At 42.2% G+C, this 24092-nt stretch overlaps 2 protein-coding genes across 8 annotated transcripts; both read right to left on the bottom strand.

The window, feature by feature from the left end:
* Positions 1-116: 116 nt before the first annotated feature.
* LOC133479915 (retinoic acid receptor beta-like) lies at positions 117-11521 on the bottom strand. Of its 6 annotated transcripts, XM_061777471.1 has the most exons (8): positions 10875-11509; positions 8997-9151; positions 7638-7779; positions 5945-6117; positions 5355-5531; positions 4259-4463; positions 2948-3106; positions 117-2762 (listed from the first exon to the last, which is right to left on the bottom strand). In XM_061777471.1, exons 1-8 carry the CDS (start codon positions 11035-11037, stop codon positions 2623-2625), a joined length of 1314 nt encoding a protein of 437 aa, XP_061633455.1. In that variant the 5' UTR covers positions 11038-11509; the 3' UTR covers positions 117-2622. The 6 variants fall into 6 exon arrangements, with proteins under 6 accessions (XP_061633455.1, XP_061633456.1, XP_061633457.1 ...); XM_061777472.1 differs by lacking the exon at positions 5355-5531 and having other exon boundaries at positions 10875-11521; XM_061777473.1 differs by lacking the exon at positions 8997-9151 and having other exon boundaries at positions 7705-7779; positions 10875-11506.
* Positions 11522-14891: 3370 nt separating this feature from the next.
* Positions 14892-23868, bottom strand: nr1d2a (nuclear receptor subfamily 1, group D, member 2a). Of its 2 annotated transcripts, none has more exons than XM_061777463.1 (8): positions 23531-23868; positions 19932-20207; positions 19761-19849; positions 19012-19156; positions 17847-18448; positions 17024-17209; positions 16730-16940; positions 14892-15852 (listed from the first exon to the last, which is right to left on the bottom strand). In XM_061777463.1, exons 1-8 carry the CDS (start codon positions 23559-23561, stop codon positions 15653-15655), a joined length of 1740 nt encoding a protein of 579 aa, XP_061633447.1. In that variant the 5' UTR covers positions 23562-23868; the 3' UTR covers positions 14892-15652. The 2 variants fall into 2 exon arrangements, with proteins under 2 accessions (XP_061633447.1, XP_061633448.1); XM_061777464.1 differs by having other exon boundaries at positions 19932-20180; positions 23531-23865.
* Between the last annotated feature and the right edge of the window lie 224 nt (positions 23869-24092).

The following is a 24092-nucleotide window of genomic DNA, read 5'->3' as shown; positions in this document are numbered from 1 at the left end:
AGAGAACAAATTTCGTGTGCATGCATGCATGTTCATGACAATAAAAGATGATTCTTCTTCTTATTACTTTAGGTATAATATTAATAATTATTTTTTTTTAAATTAATATAGTCAGCAGGAGTCAGTGGCTCTTTAATATTGTAATAACAAAAAAGTACACATCATTGTTAGACCAATGAGATGAGGCTTTATCCTTTAGAAGTTGTCATGGCAACGCTGGTTTCGACAGAATGAAACAACCGGAGACACCTTGCGTGGGTAACATAATTCAATAGAAACTTACTAGCACCAGTTACACATCATGGTAGTTTTGTTTAATTGGTGTTAGGATTATGAGAGGGTTCTTGGGGGGGACAGGGGGGGTGGATTCTCCCCTGGACCCAAAAGGTTTGAGAACCTCTAAATAGCTGAGTGTTCACGTTCCACATTGTTACAGCATGTGGTTTCCACGTGTTTCCGCTCAACGTGCGTACTCACGGCCCCACGTGGCAAAGCAATTTTGAACTCACCTCGGAATTTTCCCCCCTTTTTTGGGGGTGGGAAAAATCCAATTGCACTCTCTCCATTCAGTTTTTCCTATAGCGCGGCATACAAACAAGTGAACAGCATTCAAAATGGAATGTAAACGTTTCCCCCAATAAAGTACATTCTTGCAACTTGTAGGTTTGAATTCAATTCAATTGTAAACATTTTTTCTCTTGCCCTTTTGAAAGTGACCATTCTCAGTCCACCAATCAATACACAGCACTGTATCTAGCTCCGCCCCTTTGTGAGGGTGCCAAAAAGTGTTCTATATCAGATGCTTTGGTCAAACAAAATATCTACAAAACTACTTTCTACTCTGGAAACTAGACTTGAGTACCCAATAGGATAGAACTGTTGCGCTTTGTCCACCAATTCACACACAGCATAGTATCGAGCCCCACCCCTTTAGGTACCCTACCGCCTCAATTTGAGGGTGCCAGAAAGTGGTACAGTTATTCTGGGTCCTGTTGAGGAATCAAAACAAATTGTCTCCAAAAATACGAGTCAGTGGGAGTATGAAACTTGTGTAACAGTACCCCTCCCACCACGATGTAAGGGTTCCAAAAAGTGGTCGTTATTTTGGTGCCCGTTTAGGTATGCAAAAGAAGTTCTTTCTGTAATGCCACAAGATGATGACAGCAAAGTCTAGGCTCATCGGAAAGTCGTCATTTGTGTCAGGAAAGTATGTTGAAGTGATCCGGATTGACATGCTAACATTTCTGTATGTCATGGAGAAGCTAAGCTGAGGCAGGGTTGTAAGCGGAAAGTATGTCGAGTCTTTTAAAAAGTGAAATCCAATCATCTATAAGCAATTTCTTTTCAAGGGTAATGTTGGCGACCAGTTCAGGGTGTACCCCGCCTCTGGCCCACAGTCAGCTGGGCTCCAGCACACCCACGATGCATGTTATGGGAAATCATGTTAAACTGTTTTAAGGTCATAGTCTGTGGTATATTCACACTTTAAACTACCGTGGGGCCCACTGCCTTGACATACGAGGGACCCGACTCAAGGGTTTTTCAAGATACGAGCCGCCATTCCTCCGATGTGTTTTGCTTTGACTTGCGAGCAAAAATGTAAGATACGAGCGCTGTATGGTGGCAGCGAACTCAACTCACTTCACAAGCAACAGCAATTTTTTAAAAAGAGGCTTCGAGCTGTTCATTGCCACTCCCAGTTGCTTTTGACATACAAACATACAATTATTGCACATTTTGCGTTTAAAATCAACCACATAACTTCGCCTGACAAAAGTAGCTGAATGGTAACATACGATGCAAAACAGCACAGACGGGCGAATGATTAACAACGGTGTTGTGAGCCTTTAAGCGACGGATATTTCAACATACAGTGGACCCCTGCTATTCGTGAGGGGTAATAAGGACCGGAGGACTGGAGTATGTGGGTGGTCCACTGTAAACGCTGGAGCAACACTTGGACAGCTAATATAACAATATTAGCTGACGGGCATATTATGGTTTATCCTCTGTCTAGGACAACTAATATTATTGGTGCTTGCTTAGGAGCTGAGATGGCTCCATGTATATCCTTGTCTGTATTATACTGCCCCCAAGTGGCCAAGGTGCACACACCAGAAGGAGCAGCACAATGTCCATGAATTAAAGCAAAAACATGTGCAAACATGGTTTAATTTCTGTCCATGCTATTTTATTATGTTATTACTGTATGTTTTCAAAAAGCACCTTAGTATAGAGTGGTTTTAGTTTTTGGCAAAATGTATTTTTAGGGGGGAGGCTGGAACAGATTCATGGCATTTCTATGAATTGAATAAAGTCGCAAGTCAAGGCACCGCTGAATTTACGGTTTAAACTATTAACATAGGCAAATGTAAAAGGCTTCAAATATATATATATATATATATTTTTTTTTTTTTTTTGCTATTCGTGACAACGGTTTGGTGACCTTTTTATACCTGAAAAAGGTACAAAGTGTTCCCCGCTCGTTGAGTAACTAATTCCTAGTGTGTCCCCCTGCCATATTCCATGAGGTCAAACAGATCCATGAGATAACTTAGCTATATAAATACAGTCCAGAACATCTTAGAAAAGTTAGTATCTTGTTTTCGTTCCTCAAGATGGTCAAGTTGACCGCCGCGTCCCTCGACTCTCCGAGAGTTGGCTCTGGTCTTTCTTTTCCAGAACCTCATCCAGCATCTCCTGGATCAGGGGCGGCATGGAGCCCGGGATTTCCATCTTCAGGGTGACCGCTCGCTCGGCTCCTGATTGGGGGACATAACAAACTTTCTTTACGGCAGCGGTTCTCAAACTGGGGTTCTGCGGCATTTAAGGTTATACATGGTGGTTATGTTTAATTGGCGCAAAATGTATCCCCTTGTGAAGGGTCCCTGGATCCAAAAAGTTCGAGAAGTCTGTTTTAGCCCAAAGCTTTTTTTTTGGTCGGCACCTTTAGCGCTGATGCTACGCAGGTCTGTGATCTTCATGAGCGCCTTGGGGAACAGAAGGGGTACGCTGGGCCGACGTTTACGCGAGTAGATCTTCAGAGCCTCCAGCAGAGGCTCCTGCAGCACCTCCACCTTGGACGGCTCCTTCAGGTCCTGCCGATCTGCCCCGCCGCCCCCCAAAAAGACAACAAGGGTGGGTGAGTAAGGATCTTATTTGTGCCCGTGACTATTGTTGTATGCTCTGTTTGTATGTGTTGCTGCTCCATATGTGTTGAAAGTTTAGAATTACTGTCACACCAATGCTAATTTCCCTTTGCCTGTCTCCGGTGTTTGGGATTATATGCATCATTAAGATGGTGGACTTTTGTTAGATGAAATTATATGATTTGGTGTTTAAATGTCAAATTTTCATTGGTTTGATGGGTCAGTTTCGAAACGTATCCCATGATAAATGGAAGTTCACTGTAATATTTGACTTTTAATATTTTATTTTTACGATCATTTGAGTTTGTGAGCAAATTGAAACAAGATCGGGATTATTTCAGTACATTACATACATGTGAGATTTTTGTTTGGTAGTGTGCCGTGAGGTTTTTCCTCTCTCTGTGTCATGGCTTAATAAAGGTTGGGATCAATGTTATTTTAGTTTAATAGCCTTATTTGTTTTGTTTTTCTATTTTTGCTTCTGACTTTTTCAAAGTAAGTTAGTTTGAATTACTTTTTACAGTGGGTTTGCTAGTTTGTATTTGTTTAATTTTATTTAAAAAAAATGCTTCAGTTTAGTTAATTTTCATTCGTTTTTTTTTTTGAAAGGATATTACAGTATATTTATCAGGTGAAAGATTAAAGAAGGTAACAATAAGTACTGAGTCATAAAAAAATAATATAGACCATTTAAAAAAGAAAATTCAGTTTGAACAGTTTAACAAACATCCACAAAACAAATATAATAACAGGCATAGCCAAGATAAATAAAACCCCCAAAGCGGGTGTATGAAATAAATTGACAAAGACGAAAAGGTGGGATGTTTTGGCTTTAATTATAGTTCAGTTGAATTAGTTTTGTGAATTCAATGCAGTTTCACTTACTTACTCCTCTTTATCTTATTTCAGTTCATGCAAATGTTTTATCAATTCTCATTCTCGTTATTTTGTTCATTCCGATAACTATAAATAACCTTAGTTGGTATACATTGGTTTATAAAGAAGTAAGTATAAGTAATTATAAACATTTTGAAGGGGTGGTGATGTCCATCATCCGCAAATTTTTGCTCTCGGTGAAAGTTGACAGTATCGACGAGAGCACGCGTTACCCCCGGAGACGAGGCAGATGGCGCTGAGGAGTCCGCTCTCCGCGTCGTCCATCTGCAGCGGCAGCATCTGTCCAGCGAAGGTGAAAACTTGATCTGTGAGCGGCCCAAATCCGGCGTTGTGGATCTGAGTGCGAGTCAGCGTCAGACCGTCCGAGAAGGTCATGGTGTCCTTGTCCGGCGTGTAGCGAGCGCAGATCCTCAGAATCTCAACAGCCGGGAGACAATTAGTGCAAACACAACACAACACAACACAACACAAAAAATGAAAGTGAAACTGAAACCCTTCATTTTTGCCAACTGGACATTTTTAGACTTGACCACACAGTACAGTGTTCTCCCGCTAAGTCGCTATTAACAACTTGACGTATTTGCTGGCCAAGGAACTTTCTTTGTGTGAGGGGAGGAGCTTCATTTAGTCAGGTCATAGCCCTGTCCAGTATAAAAGTAGTAATTTGGCACCATCTTGTGGCATCTTGGTGACCAGGAACTATGTTGAAGTGAGATGAGGCGCTTCATTTGGTCAGGTCATAGCCCTGTCTAATAGAAAAGCTGTGCTTTGCTACCATCTTGTGACATCTATAGCCAATTATAAACCTTTCTAGGGGGAGGGGCATCAATTATTAATGGATGTTCGTTATTGGCTGCAGTGCTTTGTCCCCACAATGTAATCCCCCTGTGAGTTGTGAAAATCCATGAGAAATTGACACCAAATGCCACAAGATGGCGTCAAAGCACTTCATTCCTACTAGACAGGTTTTTTCAGAAAGACCAAAAAAAAAAAATCGTGGACAATGGACGATCGGTTAAAAACAATTGTGAATCGGTGAATTTGCGACTATCAAATTGCAAATAGGTGGGGGGGGGGTGACTGTAGTACAAAAACAATCCCCTTTTGGATTTGATAAAACATGAAGTCATTTCTCTATCAGATAACTAACAGGAAGAATCCCCTTGATTTGAAAAAATCGGAAGGATTTATATTTACACAGCAAATTTCCTCAGAATCCAACTTTTCAACTTGTGTTAGCGTTACAAAAAGGAACAAGATTCAGATTGAGACAGCAAATTGCCTCCAACTCTCGATGACGTTTCTCACCAGCATGTCTAAGCAGGCGGCCCTGAGCAGAGTGATCTGGTCGGCAATGTTGAGGCCGGTGAATCCGGGCACTCTCTTGGCAAACTCTACCACCTTGACGATACACCTGGTGGCCAGGTCGCTGAACTTGTCCCACAGACCCAAGTCCAGCTGGACCCTCTGCTCAGAGCTGGACATCTGCATGGGGAGGAAGACATAAAGGTGGTCAAAGTAACCAACCAATCAGAGGACGGACAATTGCTGACATCATCGAGGACAAATTTGCAATGTGATTGGTGAAAGAAACGGTCCCACTGCTAATATAGTTTCATGTTCCGTGGGCGCTGGGCAGATTAGACTGACATGGCAACACACAGATAGAAGCTGTAATCTGAAATGGAGGGGGATAGGGACGGAGCCCTGCTCCAAACAACACAAATCCACCAGTAATTGACGCTCCTCCTAAACAGAATTGATTTTCTGAAGATGCCACGGGATAGTGGCAAAGCACTACTTTTGACTAAATGAAGCCGCTCAATGCACGTCAACACAGTTCAACATGGCGCCAAAGCAAGACTTTCATTGTCAACCCACAACTACTCAACACTCACTGTGGTGTATCGCCCGAGCCGGTGTAGGGAGGGGAACGTGTCCCTGTGCGCCCCGCAGATCTTCTCCACGATGGCGTCCAGCTCCGCCGTCATTTCGTACGTGTCGCCCATGGTCGTCTGTGGAGCTTCTTCCTCCTCCTTGGCCTTGTGACTCTTTCTGTCGTTCCTCACCGCTAAAAGAAAAAAGAAAAGAAATCATGCTAAATATTAAGGACAATTCTAATGTGATTTTAGTCCTACATTTGCACAATTTGAACGCCAAATGTATATGTGAATTTCAATGTCATGCTTATTTTTATTCACAATGTTAATGATGAACTTTAATGTCAAATTTGAATTGTAATTTGAATGCTGAATTAAGGCTTATAGGTGTATTCCTCTTAAACACATTGATAACCCTCAAACAACGTGTAACTCAAAACACGTTTTAATCCTCAAGCATGAAACTGAAACACAATTTGAAGTCAAACACACAACACAATAACTTGTTATTCAAACACATTTGAATCTCAAGCATGTTTGTAACTGAAACACATTTGGAAAAAAAAAGTGTTGAACCTTCAAACATGTTTGTAACTCGAATATATTTGTAACCCGAAAGCATGTTTTTGCGGCCCCTCGTTCGCAATCCAAACACAGAACACAATGGCGTTTGGAACTCCAACCCATTTCTCCACGTTGTCCCACTGACTGGGGCACATGTGTGTGGATGCTATTGCGCAACAGGCCACGCTGCCCTACTTGTACGTGTTCCTCTTCTCTCAGAGTGCGTAAAGAGTCCAACGTAAGGAGCTCGTGTTACGTCCTTATTCCGTCTTCCTGCATGTGTGAGTCTCTGTGTGTGTGTGTTATGTAGCAGCCGGGCTCTGCCATTGGCCAGGCTGTGGCCACATGTCGCGGAGGCGGGCCAGGCTGTGGTACATTACATAAGAGCGGCGTCACATGGCGCTCTCTCTCTCTCTCTCTCTCTCACACACGCGCATGCGCACGCACATGCGCACACATGCGCACACTGGGCTATGTGGGTCACTTAACACATTTCTTTCGAGGAACGCTCCCAGGGTTCATGTTGACAAGGTCTTGAGGCTCGCTTTCAGATATGAATGAAAAGTACTTGAAATATTATATACTCAGCAGACACGACAGTACTTTTTTGGGAGTGGTGTACATTTAAGGAGGTCGCATACAAGAGAGCTGGAGAAAATATATCCATTCAATTAAGAGTGTCAAGCTTGGGTTACTTTCAAATTATAGTTTGAAGATGAGGTGGTTCCAGTTTGAACTAACTGTTGAGGTTTTAAATTAGGGTATCAAGCCAATGTTAGGGATTCAAACAAGGGTTTCATGCTTGGGTTAGGGTTCAAAACAATAGTTAGACTTTCAAATTAGGGTTTGAAGCCAAGGTTTCAAAATAGGGTTTCAAACTATCGTTAGCGTTTCAAATTCAGGTTTGAAGTCAGGCTGAGGGTTTTCCAATTAGGTTTTCAAACTGGGGTTATCGGTGTAAACTTGGCATTTCAAAGCCCGGAAAGGCTTTCATAGTAGGGTTTCAAGCCTGAGTTAGGGTTTTCAATAATATTGGTTTTCAAATTAGAGTTTGAAGCCTTTGTCTTCCGAGTCTATGGTAGTGTTGCTAATGCTAATGCTAATGCTAATGCTACGCATAGAAGAGCGAGTTCATGTTTGCACTTACATCGCGCGGACATGCCCACAGCCAAGCACTTGTGTAGTCTGCAGGCCTGACACACGTTCCTGCTCACCTTGGTGATGACACACTTCCTGTCTCGCCGGCACGTGTACGCCATTTTCTTCTGGACGCTGCGGCGGAAGAAACCCTGACCAGGGGAGGAAAACATTCGCTAGAAAACGGCGAGCCCGTCGCTCACGCAAACACAGCACCTACACTGCTACCTTGTATTTATTCATAACAGAATCAAATACGTGTTCTGTATTGGGTTGTATTTTTGTTACATATTTTGAATAAAGAACAACTGCAACAACATATCATCTAGGACAATATAAAGTACAGCTATTTGCTACTAGTGAAAATCTGTGCGTAATTGATACCTCAAAGGTTTATAATTTCTATTAGATACCACTTAATGGAGGCAGAGCATTACTTTTGGCTATATGAAGCTCCTTAACTAACCTCAACATAGTTCCTTGGCACCAAAATGCCACGAAATGGCAGTGAAGCACTACTTTGTCAAAATGAAGCTCCACACTTCACTTCAACAAAGGTTCTCGGATTGTGGCAACACACTACTTTGATCAAAATTAAGCTCAACTCCTTGGCACCAAAGCACTACTTTGTACCTTTAAGGGGTGTGGCCCAGTGAGTGATGCAAGGAACTGAAGTCAGTCCGGTTGGCCAATTAGTCTGCGTGTGAGCGGGGACCTACATCAGCTCCTGGTGAGTGTTCTCATTTTGTATTTGTGTGTTTGAACGTTCGCCCCTTTCACGAAATGGCTCTCCTTGCCCACATGACAGGGCATCGCAGTACCTCAATTGCTCCTTTGGTTTTTTTCCACTTAACTCAAGCGGCGGCGTATGTGAAGCTCACTCGTAGCTCAAGTTTCCAAATAAATGGACAAAACAACGACTTGTAACTGGCAAATTGGCACACTCGGAAGGTGTTTTGCAGTACAAATACTCAGTTACTGTACTTTAGCAGAATTTTCACATATCTGGACTTTACTTTGTTATTTATATTTCTACCGACTTTCAGTTTTGCTCCACTACATTTCCTAAAAAAAAAAAAAAATGTCTAACTTTACTCTGATACATTTGCCTTAATCCCCGTCATTACTCGTTAGTACAAACAAAATCAAATGCGAAGACATTTTTCATAACCTCTAGTGCGGTAGCTCCATTCAATGTTGGGAAAAGACTTTTGATACTTACGTAAAGCATAGGTAAGGTACTTTAAGTGTTTTACTCAAGTAATTTTTGTACTTTTTTTTTACAAAGCTCTGTGAAGAAGATACTTTTACTCAAGAAGGCCTTTGACTTCCTCGGCGAGTGGCGTCGCGTCGCGTCGCGTCGCGTTACCTTGCATCCCTCACAGGCGCTGACGCCGTAATGGTAACCCGAAGATTTATCCTGGCAGATGAAGCAAGGTTTGTGGGGGCGCGGCGGCGGAGGCGAGCAGGGGCGGCGGCCGGGCGCGTGATCGGAACCGGATGAACCGCTGTGGCTTACCGCCGCTGCACAAAAACAACGACGTAGTTTGCCTTCGATTCAAGTGGAACAATTCGGCCCAAAATAGGAAGTCAAGTCAAAGAACGAGCCAGACGTCATATTATGGGAGCTTCGTCGGAATTTAGGCTTTCAAATTCAAGTTCCAAGCAAACCTGGGGTACAGTTTCAAGCAAGGATTAGGGTTTGAAATTTGAGAATCTAACTGTAACCCTAAACCTAAAACAGGGTTTGCAGACAAAATTAGGTCTCAAGCCAGGGTTAGGTTTTCAAATTCAGGTTTCACACCTGAGTTAGGGTTTCAAATTATGGTTTCAAGCCACTGTTAAATTAGGATTTCAAATGAGGGTTTCAAATCAGGGTTAGGGTTTTGAATTCAGGTATCAAATCTGGGTTAGGGTTTCAAATTTGTGTTTCAAGGGTAGGGTTAGTGTTTCAAGTTAGGGTTTCAAGTCAGTGTTAGGGTTTCAAATTAGGGTTTCAAATCAGGGTTAAGGTTTCAAATTAGGGTTTCAAGTCAGTGTTAGGGTTTCAAGTCAGGGTTGGGGTTTCAAGACTGTTAGCGTTTCAAATTAGGGTTTCACGTCAGTGTTAGGGTTTCAAATTAGTGTTTCAAGGGTAGGGTTAGTGTTTCAAGTTAGGGTTTCAAGTCAGTGTTAGGGTTTCAAATTAGGGTTTCAAGTCAGGATTGGGGTTTCAAATTAGAGTTTCAAGTCAGTGTTAGGGTTTCAAATTAGGGTTTCAAGTCAGGGTTAAGGTTTCAAATTAGGGTTTCAAGTCAGGGTTAGGGTTTCAAGTCAGGGTTGGGGTTTCAAGACTGTTAGCGTTTCAAATTAGGGTTTCACGTCAGTGTTAGGGTTTCAAATTTGTGTTTCAAGGGTAGGGTTAGTGTTTCAAGTTAGGGTTTCAAGTCAGTGTTAGGGTTTCAAGTCAGTGTTAGGGTTTCAAATTGGGGTTTCAAATTAGAGTTTCAAGTCAGTGTTAGGGTTTCAAATTAGGGTTTCAAATCAGGGTTAAGGTTTCAAATTAGGGTTTCAAGTCAGTGTTAGGGTTTCAAGTCAGGGTTGGGGTTTCAAGACTGTTAGCGTTTCAAATTAGGGTTTCACGTCAGTGTTAGGGTTTCAAATTAGTGTTTCAAGGGTAGGGTTAGTGTTTCAAGTTAGGGTTTCAAGTCAGTGTTAGGGTTTCAAGTCAGTGTTAGGGTTTAAAATTAGGGTTTCAAGTCAGGATTGGGGTTTCAAATTAGAGTTTCAAGTCAGTGTTAGGGTTTCAAATTAGGGTTTCAAGTCAGGGTTAAGGTTTCAAATTAGGGTTTCAAGTCAGGGTTGGGGTTTCAAGACTGTTAGCGTTTCAAATTAGGGTTTCACGTCAGTGTTAGGGTTTCAAATTAGTGTTTCAATCCAGGTTTAAGGTTTTGATTTTGGTTTCAATCCAGGGTTAGGGTTTCAAATCTGGATTAGGGTTTCAAGTCAGGGTTGGGTTTCAAATCTGAATTAGGGATTCAAATTAGGGTTTCAAGTGAAGCTTTCTCGTCAGGGTTAGGGTTTCAAGCCAATGTTGAGGTTTCAAACATCTCAGTGCATCTGAAGTGACAAACTGATTTTTTAAACACAACCAAACATTTTCATGGTTCACATGATGACGTCATATATGACTATTATTATGCTCCACCATAAATGAACACCAATCCGGTTCCACACCCACGCACGTCAACCTCCACGGTGCACTCACACTGCCAGTGTCCGAGGAAGCGCTCCGGGAGGTCAGCCGCGCTCCGCCGCCGCCGCCGCTGCCCCCGGCGGAGCTCCGAGTGGTTCTGCCGGCGGCGCTGCGTGCAGTCCGGGCTCGCCGGCTGCGCGGTGTCGAACAACTGCACGTCCACGTAGTCGAACATTTTTCGTCTTCTTCTCTTCTTATTGTTGTTGTTGTTGTTGTTGTTGTTTGCTTGTTGGTGTCAGCTCGCCATGTAGCTCAAGCTTGTTTTGGACCGAACCAAAAACTTGGACGGGCGGGTCCACTTGAGGAGGGCAAGAAGAAAGAAGAAGAAGAAAAAGAAGAAGGAGGAGGAGAAAAGGGACTCAGTGTCATCCTGAACTCTGCTTGAACCGCCTCACTGTTCTGACCTTCAAATGACCCGCTGTGACGTCACAGAGCAGCAGCAGCTTTTCTTTTTACTTTTTTCCTTTTTTTTTTCGAATTGTTTTTTTTTAAACTCTCCTTTACATCACGTTACGTTACATTTAGCGACGAGGACACATTTAAAACTAAAATAAGGCAAAAAGGCGCAAGGTTATTAGGGGGGGGGAAAAAAACTCTTTAACAAAATAGTTTCCAAGGAAAAATACTTTTTCCCAGAAAAAATATGACTTTAGCCTGTTGTCTTACGACTTGTTTCATGAAATAAACGTGGACTTTATTTCATTATATTACGACTTGTTCTTGAAACATAAAATGACTCAATTCTCGCAAGATTGCCCTTTTCTCTATGAAAATATGAACAAAACGATTTTCTAAAAATAAGACTTTGTTCGCAACAAATATTTGTTTCCGTTTTTTTCCAAAGTTTTTAGTCATATTTTTATGAAGATTTGGACGACTCTCTAACGAAATGTTTTAGTCTAATAATGTGACGATATCAAAACTTATTTCATGCCACTCTTATGATGAAAAAAACCTCTTCATCAAAGTGTAATCTTGTAATGTTATGAGTTTTAGTTGTAAAATTCAACAAAAATAATTCTCAAAAGAATATTACTTTAGTCTCATAAATTTCGATTTTTTTTTCTTAAAAAAAATATGACCTAATTCTCATAAGGTTATGCTTTTTTTCTCTGATTTAAACATTTTTTTTTTGAGGACATGATTTTGTTGTTAGTCAGGAAGAGCACCTGGGGTCACTTTTGGATTGGAGCTTGTGAAACATCACCACCTTCCACATGCGGTGTGGAATCATTCCTCAATCCATCATCATTATGTGAAATAAAATAAAATGAGGACATCTTTGTCATACAAAGGCCAGTGGAGGATGGAAAGCATGTGGCCTTTTGACACGACCAATAGCAGGCCTCGTTTGTCTTCATCCACGATGTCTCCTTTTCCTCACGCTTTGACTTTAACTGGGAAATATTTGCACTCGTGATGAGCAAAGCAAAGCAAATGTATTTATATTGTGCATTTCATAAACAAGGTAACTCAATGTGCTTTACATGATGAAAAGCATTTTAAAACAAAGAAAAAAACATTTAAAACAGAGGAAAAAAATTACAATACAATTAAAAGAGCGTACAGTGCAAGAAATATCGTTTACAAGTGGAAATGCTCTAAAAAGCATGGGAAGAAAGCAAAGTTTTGAACCTGGACTTCAAAACATGCACACTTGGTGCTGACCTCACTTTTGTGGGCAACTTATTCCATTTGTGTGCAGCATAACAGCTAAATGCTGCTTCACCATGTTTGCTTTGGACTCTGTGCTCCACTATTTGACCCGAGTCTGTCGATCTCAGAGCCCTACTGGTTTTATATTCCATTAGCATTTCTTTCATGTATTCAGGATCTAAATCGTTTAGTGATTTACAGACCAGTAGCTGAACTTTAAAATCTATTCTAAAGCTGACTGGAAGCCAGTGTAAAGACTTTAGAATTGGACTAATATGCTTTGACCTCTTTGTTCTAGTCAGACCCTGAGCTGCAGCATTCTAAATGAGCTGCAGCTGTTGAATGCTCTTTTTGGGGAGTCCAGTCAGAAGACCATTACAATAGTCAAGTCTACTTGAGATAAAAGCATGGATGATCTTCTCCTGGTCTGCTTGACACATGCAAGCCTTCACTCTGGATATGTTCTTCGGATGGTAGAAGGCAGTTGTAGTAATTGACATGATATGACTGTTGAAAGTCAGGTCGGAATCTATCAGAACACCAAGGTTTCGGACTTGGTCTTTGGTTTTTAAAGAGAGTGACTCCAGGTATTTACTAACAGCAATCCTCTTTTCTTTATTGCCAAAAACAATTATCTCAATTATTTTGTTGTGGTTTAATTGAATTTTTTGGGGGGCTCATCCAGTTATTTATCTGTTTTAGACAGTGGCACAACACCTCAGTTGAGCTGTAGTCACCTGGAGACACTGCTAGATAGAACTGTGTGTCATCGGCATAGCTATGATAGTCAAAATTAAAATTACGAAGAATTTGACCCAAGGGTAGCAGAGACAGAGACAAATTTCAATCTGATGCAACTCATCTTTTTAAAATGTGTTCTACGCTTGGAAATGAACAAAGTGGTACTAACATGGTCGCTTCAAGCCAAAATGGCGGACTTCATGGGCTGAATTTTCAAACAATTTGAAGGACCCCTGAAAATGGCCAAAGTGACTCGAAAATGTTTTTTTCAAAGCAAAATGGCAGCCTTCATGTGTCTTTTCAGGCATGGCATCTAGAGACTTTTTTGTGGGTGTACTAAAAATAGACATGCGGACTAAATTTCATGCTGCTAAGTAAAACTGGCTTTGGGAGCTGGATTTTCAAATAATTTGAAGGGCCCCTGGAAATGGCCAAATTGACACTAAAATGGCCACTTCATGTTGATTTTGGGCCATGCCTTTGGGAGACTTTTTGTGGGTCTACCCATGACAGGCATGCCTACGAGATTTCACGCTTCCAAGGAGAACCCAGCTTCGGGGGCTGAATTTTCCAAAATGGTGTTGATCCTCCTCAATGCTCCCACTTTAAGGAGGCTAATGACTCCCTGTGTGTCCAAGCCCGTCGCGCGTGCGCGTGTGCGTGTGTGTGTCTGCGTGTGTGTTAGGTCATCCAGAGGACAAACGTGTGAAACATTCCTGCATCTCTTCTTCCATTCCAGAACATTCCAGGCCCCAAAGGATCAAAGTTGCATCCCAAACATTCCTCCAAAGTCCACCTTGACTTTTATGCTTGTTTTCCCTCTGTTGTGACAAAATATTGGAAGCAGAATAGTAATAAACACTTTACTATTATTATTAAATGACTAATTTGTGACCATGTCAATCTCAATCGTTATTTTATGAAGTTTATGCTGGTTTTTCATCATGACAGAGAAGATGAGTTCAATTAGATTTGGCTTGTTGGAAACATTTCCTTTGCCATCTTAAAGGTCAATTATGTTAATTACACGGTAGATATATTTTATGCCTTCATGTATTAGGGGCACCCTGGAAAGAAGGATTACAGTATACTGTAATCTGTATTTTTTTTTTAAACTTGTTTCCAAGGATAAAGTCAGATTTGTAAGTATTGTTTTACTAAAGTTTATTGCCAGAATAAGTTTTTTTTTTAAATTTCTTCAAGAATAAAATCACATTTTTGTGTTTTGTTTTTTTTTGGACACTATTTCAGGGGGAAAATATTCTCTTAAGGATAAAGGCATATGTTAATGATGAAAAAAGATGGTAGTTTTCCCCAAATAAAATATTACAAGATTAGTCTTAGAAAAAAAACAACAACAAAAAAAACATTTAAAAAAAGTTTTTTTATGAGAAAAAGGCACATTTGTATTGTTTTCCCCAAAGTATTGATTTGGACAAAGCCTTTTGTTCTTCTTTTTGAACAAAAGTATTTCCTCTAGATTGTTTTAAATTCTAGAATAAATTCATATTTTCATGAAGAAATTGTATTTTTTTTTTCTAAAATAAAGACTATAAAGACACTAAATTAAAATGTGGTCAATGGGCACCATCTTGTGGACTCCTCATGTGTCTCATGAACAACACACACAGCTCATTTTCTTCTCCCATATTTATTCATTTATACTATACATATTTGTCTATGTTCAAGAGATATTTATATATTTATATATATTTATATGTATAGTTATTTACAATTGACAGTGTTGCCAAGTACAAGAAACAAAAAGATGGACGACACTTTTTTTTTTTCCATGTTCAGTGCCGTGCATGAAACACGTTTGATTGAAAATCAAACAAACAAAACAAAAAAAAAAAATCATACAAAGAAAAAAGTGGAACGTTAGAAAAAAAATAAACCATAAAAAACGATGACATTTGGGCCTCCAGCTGGCACCACACAGCACCGAGCGCAGGTTCAGGTAGATTCAGGCTAATGTGTGCGAATGTTCCGGAAATCTTCAGGCGGTGCGCTTAAGGGGGCGAGGCGGCTTAAAAAATAAAATAAAAATAGCACAACAAGAACAAGAACACTTATACTAAACACACACACACATACAGTCTGCAGAGAGGAGGAGGAAGTGGCCACGAGCACGTTTAGCCATGCATTAGCATTAGCAGCACATTGGTCACATTAGCTTTTTGTCGCTATCAACATGCATCAAAATGGCTTCCGAAAGGAAACAAATACAAAAATCGCATCATTTGCATAAAGCCGGTCAAGTTTTCAAGTGCCTCCGTGTTGGTTTGCAACAATCCTCTCCACAAATACAGTACAACTTCTTCTCGTCTTTGAGTACATAAGGATTGGTCTGTCTGGGTGCGTGTCCATCGTCATCATCATGACGATGACGATCAGGGGTGCACCTTGAATGAGAGCAGCTCCTCCGAGTGCATGTTGTTGAGCGATCGCAGCTCGGGCAGCTTGAGCAGCAGTTTGGTGAAGGTGGTGGCCGCCTCGTCGCCGTGGTTCTGCATGAGCAGCTGGCGCAGCGCCCGGATCAGCTGGTCCTGCAGCGCCTCCACCGCCGTCAGGTCCTGCAGGCCCGAACGGTCTAGACACAGAACCGGGGGGGGGGACATCAATCAACTCCTTACTTTTCATGGGGGGAAAAAATCTGACTTCCTTCTCTTAAAAAGGCCTTATTTTACACCAAAATGTGACTAGGTTTTCACCCCCAAAAAAGTTTTCATTTGACAGACATAATGTTACTAAAAAGTTGCAAAAAATATGGCTTTATTTTTGTAAAATTAGATTTTTTTCCCTAAAAAATGAGGAAAAAAATATCCAAAAATGACATTCTTGTAATATTACAACTTTTCTAAATATATATATATATTACTATTGTTAAAACACGATTTTTTTTTTTTTTTTTTACACTTTTTTTATTTGAAAAATGTGTCTATTCTTGTAAAACTGACTTTTTGGTTAAAAAAAAAAGCTATAGATATATAGATATAGCATATATATATATATACTTAAATTATTTTTTTAAACTTAATCTTTGTAGGTTTTTTTTCTCAATAGACAATAAAAAATAGACAATGGAAATTGTTGTTAGATTACATTGTTATGTAATTTTTTTTTTGACAAAATAATGATTGTCATATTACATTTTTGGGGGATTAAAAAAACCAAAAGACTTATTGTTCTTCGGATAGTTTTTATACTATGGCTTTTTTCCCCCCTAAAGTGAGACTTTTCTGATCCGATTACTACTTTTTTTCCCCCATTTGTAAAATGGGACTATTATCAAAAAATTCATGACTGATTCATCTGATTGTATTTTGTTTACATTTAGAGCATTTAGTGATTTTTCTGTCTTGTCAAAGTTTTTTGTTTTTTTTGGTCATATTTGGGGGAGCTAGGGGTGAAATTTCGAGTGTTGTAGCAATGCGTTGATGTGTTTGCATCATTTTCTTTGTCGTTACCGGCGGAGACGAGGACGACGGCGGTGAAGAGGCTCATCTCGTCGCGGTCGAGCCTGAGCGCGGTGAGCTTCTCGCTGAAGTCGCACATGGACGCCAGCAGTTCTCCGGCCCCGAGCGCTCGCAGCGTGTCCAGGCTGTAGTGCTTGCCGCTCAGGAAGGTCACCGTGCGCTCCGCCATGTTAAACAGCGACGCGAAGCGCACCATCAACACCTGACGCCACAAACGCCCACGGTGAGTACGGCTGGCGCGCAGACATTTTTCACGACGACGTTGACGTCATTACGTTCACATACCTCGAAGGTCCCGGCCTTGAGCAGCCCCACTTGGTCGTGCTCGGGGAGGTCTTTGAAGCCCGGGATCCTCTTGGCGAACTCCACCACCTCGCGCACGGCGGGCGTGAAGCTCATGGAGAATTCCTCCCAGATTTCCTGGCTGGGCTTGCTGGGGTCCACGTAGGGTGACGTGTTCATGGGACACACCTGGCCAGGACCAAGCAACATTTTATTGAACAACTACGCAGTGCAATTTGGGCAGGAATGCTGACTCTTGAGCTCAAATGCTGTGCAATGAATTGAATTGTTGAAATGCAGAATGTCAGACAGGACGTTGAAATGGTTTGGATTGGCGGAGAAATGTGGAAGGAGGAGCTCAACATGTAACATAGCTCTTAGCTTGGGAATTTTATAGGGAAAAGGTACTACATTGGGGAATGTGATAGTTTCGTATTATTAGCTGAACTGTTTAAGGTTTGAATGGCTTTAATTGGTTGAGAAATGTCGGAGTAGGACGTGAATATGTCAAATCGTTGCATTGATTTGATTATCTTGGTTAGTGAACTTTTGGAATATTGCAAAATGTGGGGATTTGGGGAAGGTGAAAAATTGCAGTCCCAAAATTTCCTGAATGAGCTGAACAGTTCCAAATTGGAATGGGCTGTTCAGAATGGAAATTTGGGAATTTCATGGTGAAAATGTCGGAATTTAGGGAACGTGATCAATAGTTCCAAAAATGTTCTGAATGATGGAAAAATGTGGAAGGAGGAGAGAGTGAAAAATAGCTGTCGTAATACTCCTAAAAATATATCATTTGTAAGTGGTCTGACGTTGGTGGACTCACCAGGTGCGCTCTGTTGTTGGGGTAGACCCGTGGCTGCTGCGTGTCCATCGGACAAGCGGTGGCGCCGCCGAGCTGCCGCTGTTGCGTGTGCTGGTTAAAGTGCGCGTACGTGTGCGGCGCGTCCCGGTATCCTGACACGGCCACGTCATTGTCGTCGTTCCAGCGGTTCCAGCTCCGCTGCGCCGCCTCCACGCGGACGTCCGAGCCGCTTTCTGCCGACGCGGCGGACGACTGCGACATCGCCGTCTCCGCCTGCCTGACGACGGCCACGTCGTCCTCGCCGCTGTCGGACCCGCAGGACGAGGACGAGCTGGAGTTGGTGTCCATGGAGACCACGGACTCGGCGTCCCGCAGGGGGCACTGCGGGGACGAGGGGTTGGAGCAGGACGGTGACTCCGAGGAGGAAGACGACGAAGAGGAAGAGGAGGAAGAGTTGGACGACGAAGGCGAGGGGCTGGTGTCGTTGGGCGGTGGCGGGCTCTGGTGGCCGTGCAGCATACTGTGCAGCTGGCTGTTGTTGCTCATCATGTTGTTCATGGCGTTCTGCATCTCAAGGAGCATCCGCTGCTTCTCACGCTTGGGGATGCGGCCGAATCGCACGGCTGAGGATGCGCAATGATGACATCGTTAAGAGTTTTCTCTTTAGTTTCATTTTCATTCATTCATTTCATTTCATTTTTTACAACATACACATTTAGAATTCTTTTTCGCATTTCTGTTCTGCAAACTTATATGAAGCATTAGAATTTCACTTTTCCCCTTTATTATGAATATCAATCTTAAAAAAAATAATAATAATGTTATACATGCATATAGCAAAAACAGTATAAAATAATTTTGTTATTTTACATTTTTATCTTTTTTTAATCTTTTTTAAAATGTGCATATTGTGCAGTATTTATCATGTTTCCCCCCCCAGGAAGATTTTTCAAGTTGGACTGTGGTTCTTCTGTCTAGCGGCCAAGCTACGTTACTACAGTGTCTTCCACCTCATCATCCATCCAACCATCCATTTTCTGAGCCGCTTATCCTCCACAAGGGTCTTCGGAGTGCTGGAGCCTATCCCAGCTATTATTATTCGTTTTAATCCTGCTGCTGCCTAACTCCCCCATGGAGTGTATTTTGCACGTAAAAGATGCGGGAGCCGTGTGGGCGGGCTACTGACCATCTCTGGACATCCCGACGGCCAAGCACTTCTTGAAGCGACACTGCTGGCATCGGTTCCTGTTGATCCTCATGATGGTGCAGTTCTCCATCTTGAGGCACTTCTTGTACTGAATGTTCTGCTGGATGCTCCTGCGGAAGAAGCCCTGCGCAAAGCACAACGCCACACCAAAGTCAACATCACTTCTTCACTTTCTTTCTTTGGGGATCAAAAATGTAAGGTGTGATTCAAGGGTAATTTCTCTCTTTTTTTTTTTTTTAAATATAAATTTGGTTCAGAATTTTGGCATCAAAACATTTCTGTGATAGGTTGAAGAACGATTATTTTTACATTTAATTTTGGCATAATTTTAATGTCATTATTGAATTCTGATTTTGGGGGGGGGGTGTTAAATTGTGAATTTTGACTTTCATTTAAATTGATTAAATGTTCTTTTTTAACAGGTTATGAATGTTGGCATTATTTTATAGCATCATTCAAGAATGATTTTTTGCATATGCTTGTGATTTTTCATGACACAATACAAGGACAATTTTTGGGAATAAGTTGTACGTTTTATCTTTAACTTTTCTATTTCAAGACTAGATAGAGGATGTTTTTAAAATTGGATGAGAATGTTGGCATGAATGTTGAAGGAGGATTTTTTGGGGGGGATGGTTGTAATTTTTTGTGAAATCTTTAATAGAGTTGTTGTGAATTTTGGCATGATTTTAACACGGTTCCAGGTGAACGTTGGTTCAATTTCTCACCTTGCAGCCTTCGCATGCGTGAACGCCGTAATGGAAGCCTGAGGCGACGTCTCCGCACACTTTACACAGAAGCACCATTCCGTTGATTTCTAAGCACACAAATAAAGTCAATGTTACAGGGGACATTAATATACGAGATATTACGAAGGCATTCGGCCAGACTCGACTTACTGGTAATGCTGCTCTTGGCGGAGGTGGACGAGCGTCCGGCCTTCTCCACGCCGTTGCCCCCTCTGGGCCCGCTCTTGGTCGGCGGCGCTATATCCACCACCATGCCCACCGCCCGGCTGGGCAGCGAGGGGCGAGGAGGGGTGGGCGACGTAGAAAGGAAGCTGCCCCCCGCTCTGCCGCTGGGACTGGTGTTCATACATGATTCAGGGCTGGAGGCGGCGCCCGACGAGATGTAGGCGATCACTCCGCCTGAGGGGAGGAGATAGGGAGGTGTAACTGAAAGGTGGAAAACATATGCATCATATGGCTGGTGCGTGTTTTTGACTGGTTACTGGGGGATCTTCGGGGGGCATTTGGTGGTGAATTTTGGCATCAAGCATTTTATGACATGATTTAATGGAGATTCCTTTGGTAAATTTCAGCATTAAACCTTGAATGGCAAGATTTCCCTTTTGATTTGACTTTAAATTTCAGCATCAAATTTATGAGGTAATTTTGGGGGGCGGTTTGGGTGTGAATTTTGGCCATCAATTTTTTGGGCACGTTGAAGGGTGACCTTTTAAAATGTAATTAATGTGGGTATCAGAAACTATCATGACTTATTCAATAATGATTACATTGTGATTTTGTGGTGAATTTTTTTTGTATCAAATTTTGATGACATTCCATGACTTGTTTCCATGTTTTTTATTTGCGTGTACATTTTTGCACAAGCTATGAAGACATTCGTACAGTATGCTTTTAGGATTTGGTTGTGAATTATAGCATTGTTGACACAGTAGAGGGAGGATTTTGGTGGTTGTTGTAAATGTCGGCATATTTTGTATGACTTTGTAAGTGGTCGAATGACTCTTTTAATTTGATTGTGAATTTTGGAATCAAAATTGTATGGCATGTTAGAAGGATGATGTTTGGGTAAATTTTGACATCGCATATTTGTAACTTTTTATAACATAGATCAAAGATTATTTTTGTTTCGACTGGAATCTACTACAGCCTGGTGCAAAGCCAGCAAAAGCTGCACATTTAATTGTTTGACTGTTTAGCATCCATTCTAATTCATACATTAGCTTTTCCTGCTGGTACCTTTTATTTTTAAAGGTCTTGATAACGCTTGGGTCTCATAGGAAGTGTGCGTGCGTATGTGTGTGACCTGCTTTATCATCTCAAGCCTGCTGGTTGGATAACAAGTGTTACATAAGAAGCCATGTACATGTATGCATGTGAATGAATGCATTGCATGGAAGCTGGCAGTATGTTCAGACCAGGTCACTAAAGCAGTGAAGCAACACAATCGCTAAAGATGTCAAGAAGCACACAGACACACGCACCGCATAAACACCCACCCACACCCACACCCACACCCACACCCACAAAGGACGAGTTTGGCAACAACAAGGAAAGCCAAAAATGATGTTTAGAGCATGATTCAAACATGGATATTTTTGTTGGATTATTTTTCCATGACAGGGCTCAAGAATTGTTTTTGTGGATTTGGTGGGGAATTTGGGCCATTTTTTAAAGGACTTTTCACGGCATGATTTAAGATGCGTTTGTTGTTGTGAACGTTGGCATACTTTTGTGTGAATTTTTTCAAATATTATTTTGGCGGATTTTGGTGTAAATTGGCAGCTGTGGCTCAGTAGGTAGAGCGGGTCGTCCAGTGACCATTGGTGCGAATCGCGGCTCCTTGAGCAAGACAATGAACCAATTTGCTCCCAGTAGGCCTGGCAGCAGTCACCCATTGGTATGTGAAGCTTTGTAAAGTGCTTTTGGCACTGTGATGGTGCAGATAAAGTGCTATATAAATGCAGTCCATTGAAATTATGGGATGAATTTTGAATGACTTTTCATGACACGGTTAAAGGATTCTTTTTCGGGAAGTGGTGGTGAATTTTGGTGCGACAGTTTATGGCTTATATGACATGATTCAAGGTTTCCTTGATTGCAAATTGTAGCATACATTTTGATACATAAAATAAAATGAACATATTGACAAATAATTGTGAACAGAGACCTTCTCTCCCCAGTGTAGCGCTCTGTACTGGCGTGCTGAACTTATTTGATGTCAGGTGGTTTTGCCTAAAGTATCCTGTGGCTATTATCGGCAGCCTTCAGAAGTACCCGATACCTTGAAATAAGGCCAGTATCGGCCTGATATTGATACTCGGCAATTCCTAATTTTTATATTTGGTAGTGAATTTTGACTTCAACTTCTGACTTTTTTCGCATGATTTAAGAATTTTTAAAAATTATTATTGGAAACAATGGAGTCAACATTTTTAGCGACCACTTAAGACCTTTTATAGAATTTTTGAATTTTCTGTTATGACATGATTCAAGCATCTTCTCAACATTTGAATGGACCTTTATGACATGGTTTAAGTATTCGTTTTGATGATTTTGGTGGAGAACTTTGTGAATAAAGAAATGCAAATTAAAACAAAAAACTAAAAAGGCCAGCAGTCATTTTAGAATGTGCATTTAATGCCCATCAGCCTTTTAAATGCCAGGCGGTTGCACACTTGGAGACGGTGAGTGATTCAAATGAAGCGCTAAGGAGCGTATTTCATTCTTGTTGGCGTCCACCTAAGTGATTACCTAACGTGCACCGTGACTGCCGTGTTTCTGGTCCCACGCACACGTGTCGCGCGTCCCGGCTGCGGGTGTCCGCCGAGCCGCCGAGAATGTGGGTCATCCGGACTCACGTGTACCTCGCACTGGTGTCCACATTCCAGATTATGCAGTGCGCCACGTCACGGGCCCGCCGCCAGCCAATGGGAGCGCAGGACGGCCGAGACGAGTGGAAACTACGCCACGCCCTCCGTCCGACCGCCGACCAATCAGGGTGCAGCTACACAAACGCGTGTACACAGAGGCACATGGCGAGGCCGCCGTGTCCATGTGAGCCCGGCCGTGGAAGTGGAACACGGTTGTTGTGTCAAGTGGAAAGCGAAGGAAGCGACGGGCTCCTAACTCACTTTGAGGCACCGAAACGCGGGTACATTCGATGTTTATCACCGTGAAAGCCCTGCCGGCACACATACGAAGCATTTTAAAGCCCCCTGTTAAAGGGCGAGGCTTTAAAAAGGTATTTTTGGTCGAGGGAAGTGGATTGTTGTTGTCAAGTGCCATTGAATGAAGCGACGGCGCACTGGCACTCCTAACCCACATTTAAACACCCAAAACGCTTATTTCAGCGACTTTTAACACCCTGGTGGATAACATAAGATCCATTTAAAGCCCTCTTGCAAACGTCAAGACTTTAAAAACACATTTTTAGGTCGAGGAAGTGGAACAAGCTTGTTGTGTCAAGTCCGAAGGCCGATTTTTAAACGCGCAAAACGTGAATAAAGTCGACTTTTAACATCGTGCAACGCCTGGAGGAACACATTTTGTTTTCAACGTCTCGGCTTTTAAAACACATTTCTAGCAACGACATTTATTCGAGCTGTGCTGACAGCCTCAATAATTCTCTAGTAAAACACGATAAAAGCTTGTTATAAGGTGAAGTTGATAAAAGCAGGAATTAACAAGGCACTTTACACTTAATATCAAAAAATTACATGATATTGTATTTGAGTTTTTCGTCTACTTACCAGGTTTGGCTGATCCGACGTCCTCGGGCATGTCGACAGCGAGGAAAAGTGCGACAAAAACAACAAGTTGAAGCTAAATTGGAGACCGAAGCAGAGGGAAGAGACGACCGGGACACGGGTGCGTTTCAGCGGGTCGTTTCCCAGGTCCGCTCCGGTGACTCACGGTTTGTGTATGAGAGGTAAGGAGAGCTTGAGGGAGGATCGGAAAAAAATACAGAACGAGAGGAGGGACCATAAAGACAGGAACTTCCCCCCTCCTCCTCTTTCTTCTTCTCCGGCTTTAGTTTGCGACAAGTACTGAATGTTCCTCCGCTGACGTCCGTCCGCTCATGGGCTGGCCGTCGTGGCCATGTGACCGAGCTCGAGCGCTCCCCCCCCCCCCCGGCCACGCCTCTCCGGCCGGCCCCGCTGCAGCCACTTTAACCCAGTGACACACTTTCAGGGCAGCGGGCGTGGGCGGAGTTTGGTGAGGTAAGTGACGTAATCGAGGCGGCGTACGCGGCGGTCACGTTGCAGACACAACGTGCTGCGTGACGCGACCCGGAAGGCGCGCATGCGCACA

Source organism: Phyllopteryx taeniolatus, chromosome 6 (assembly GCF_024500385.1).
Source record: "Phyllopteryx taeniolatus isolate TA_2022b chromosome 6, UOR_Ptae_1.2, whole genome shotgun sequence".
NCBI classification, from domain to species: domain Eukaryota; kingdom Metazoa; phylum Chordata; class Actinopteri; order Syngnathiformes; family Syngnathidae; genus Phyllopteryx; species Phyllopteryx taeniolatus.
The sequence above is the reverse complement of the archived record's forward strand: the minus strand, read 5'-3'. Positions and strand labels throughout refer to the sequence as shown.

Excerpts from the sequence above, each read along its gene's own strand:
- nr1d2a (XM_061777463.1), bottom strand. The coding sequence starts at position 23,561 with ATGCCCGAGGACGTCGGATCAGCCAAACCTG. Across the intron at positions 20,208-23,530 it reads CGTCGGATCAGCCAAACCTG|TTACACCTCCCTATCTCCTC; the intron begins GTAAGTAGACGA and ends TCCACCTTTCAG. Across the intron at positions 19,850-19,931 it reads CGCCAAGAGCAGCATTACCA|AAATCAACGGAATGGTGCTT; the intron begins GTAAGTCGAGTC and ends TTGTGTGCTTAG.
- LOC133479915 (XM_061777471.1), bottom strand. The coding sequence starts at position 11,037 with ATGTTCGACTACGTGGACGTGCAGTTGTTCGACACCGCGCAGCCGGCG. Across the intron at positions 7,780-8,996 it reads GCGCCTGTGAGGGATGCAAG|GGTTTCTTCCGCCGCAGCGT; the intron begins GTAACGCGACGC and ends TCCCCTGGTCAG. Across the intron at positions 6,118-7,637 it reads TGTGGGCATGTCCGCGCGAT|CGGTGAGGAACGACAGAAAG; the intron begins GTAAGTGCAAAC and ends TTTTTCTTTTAG.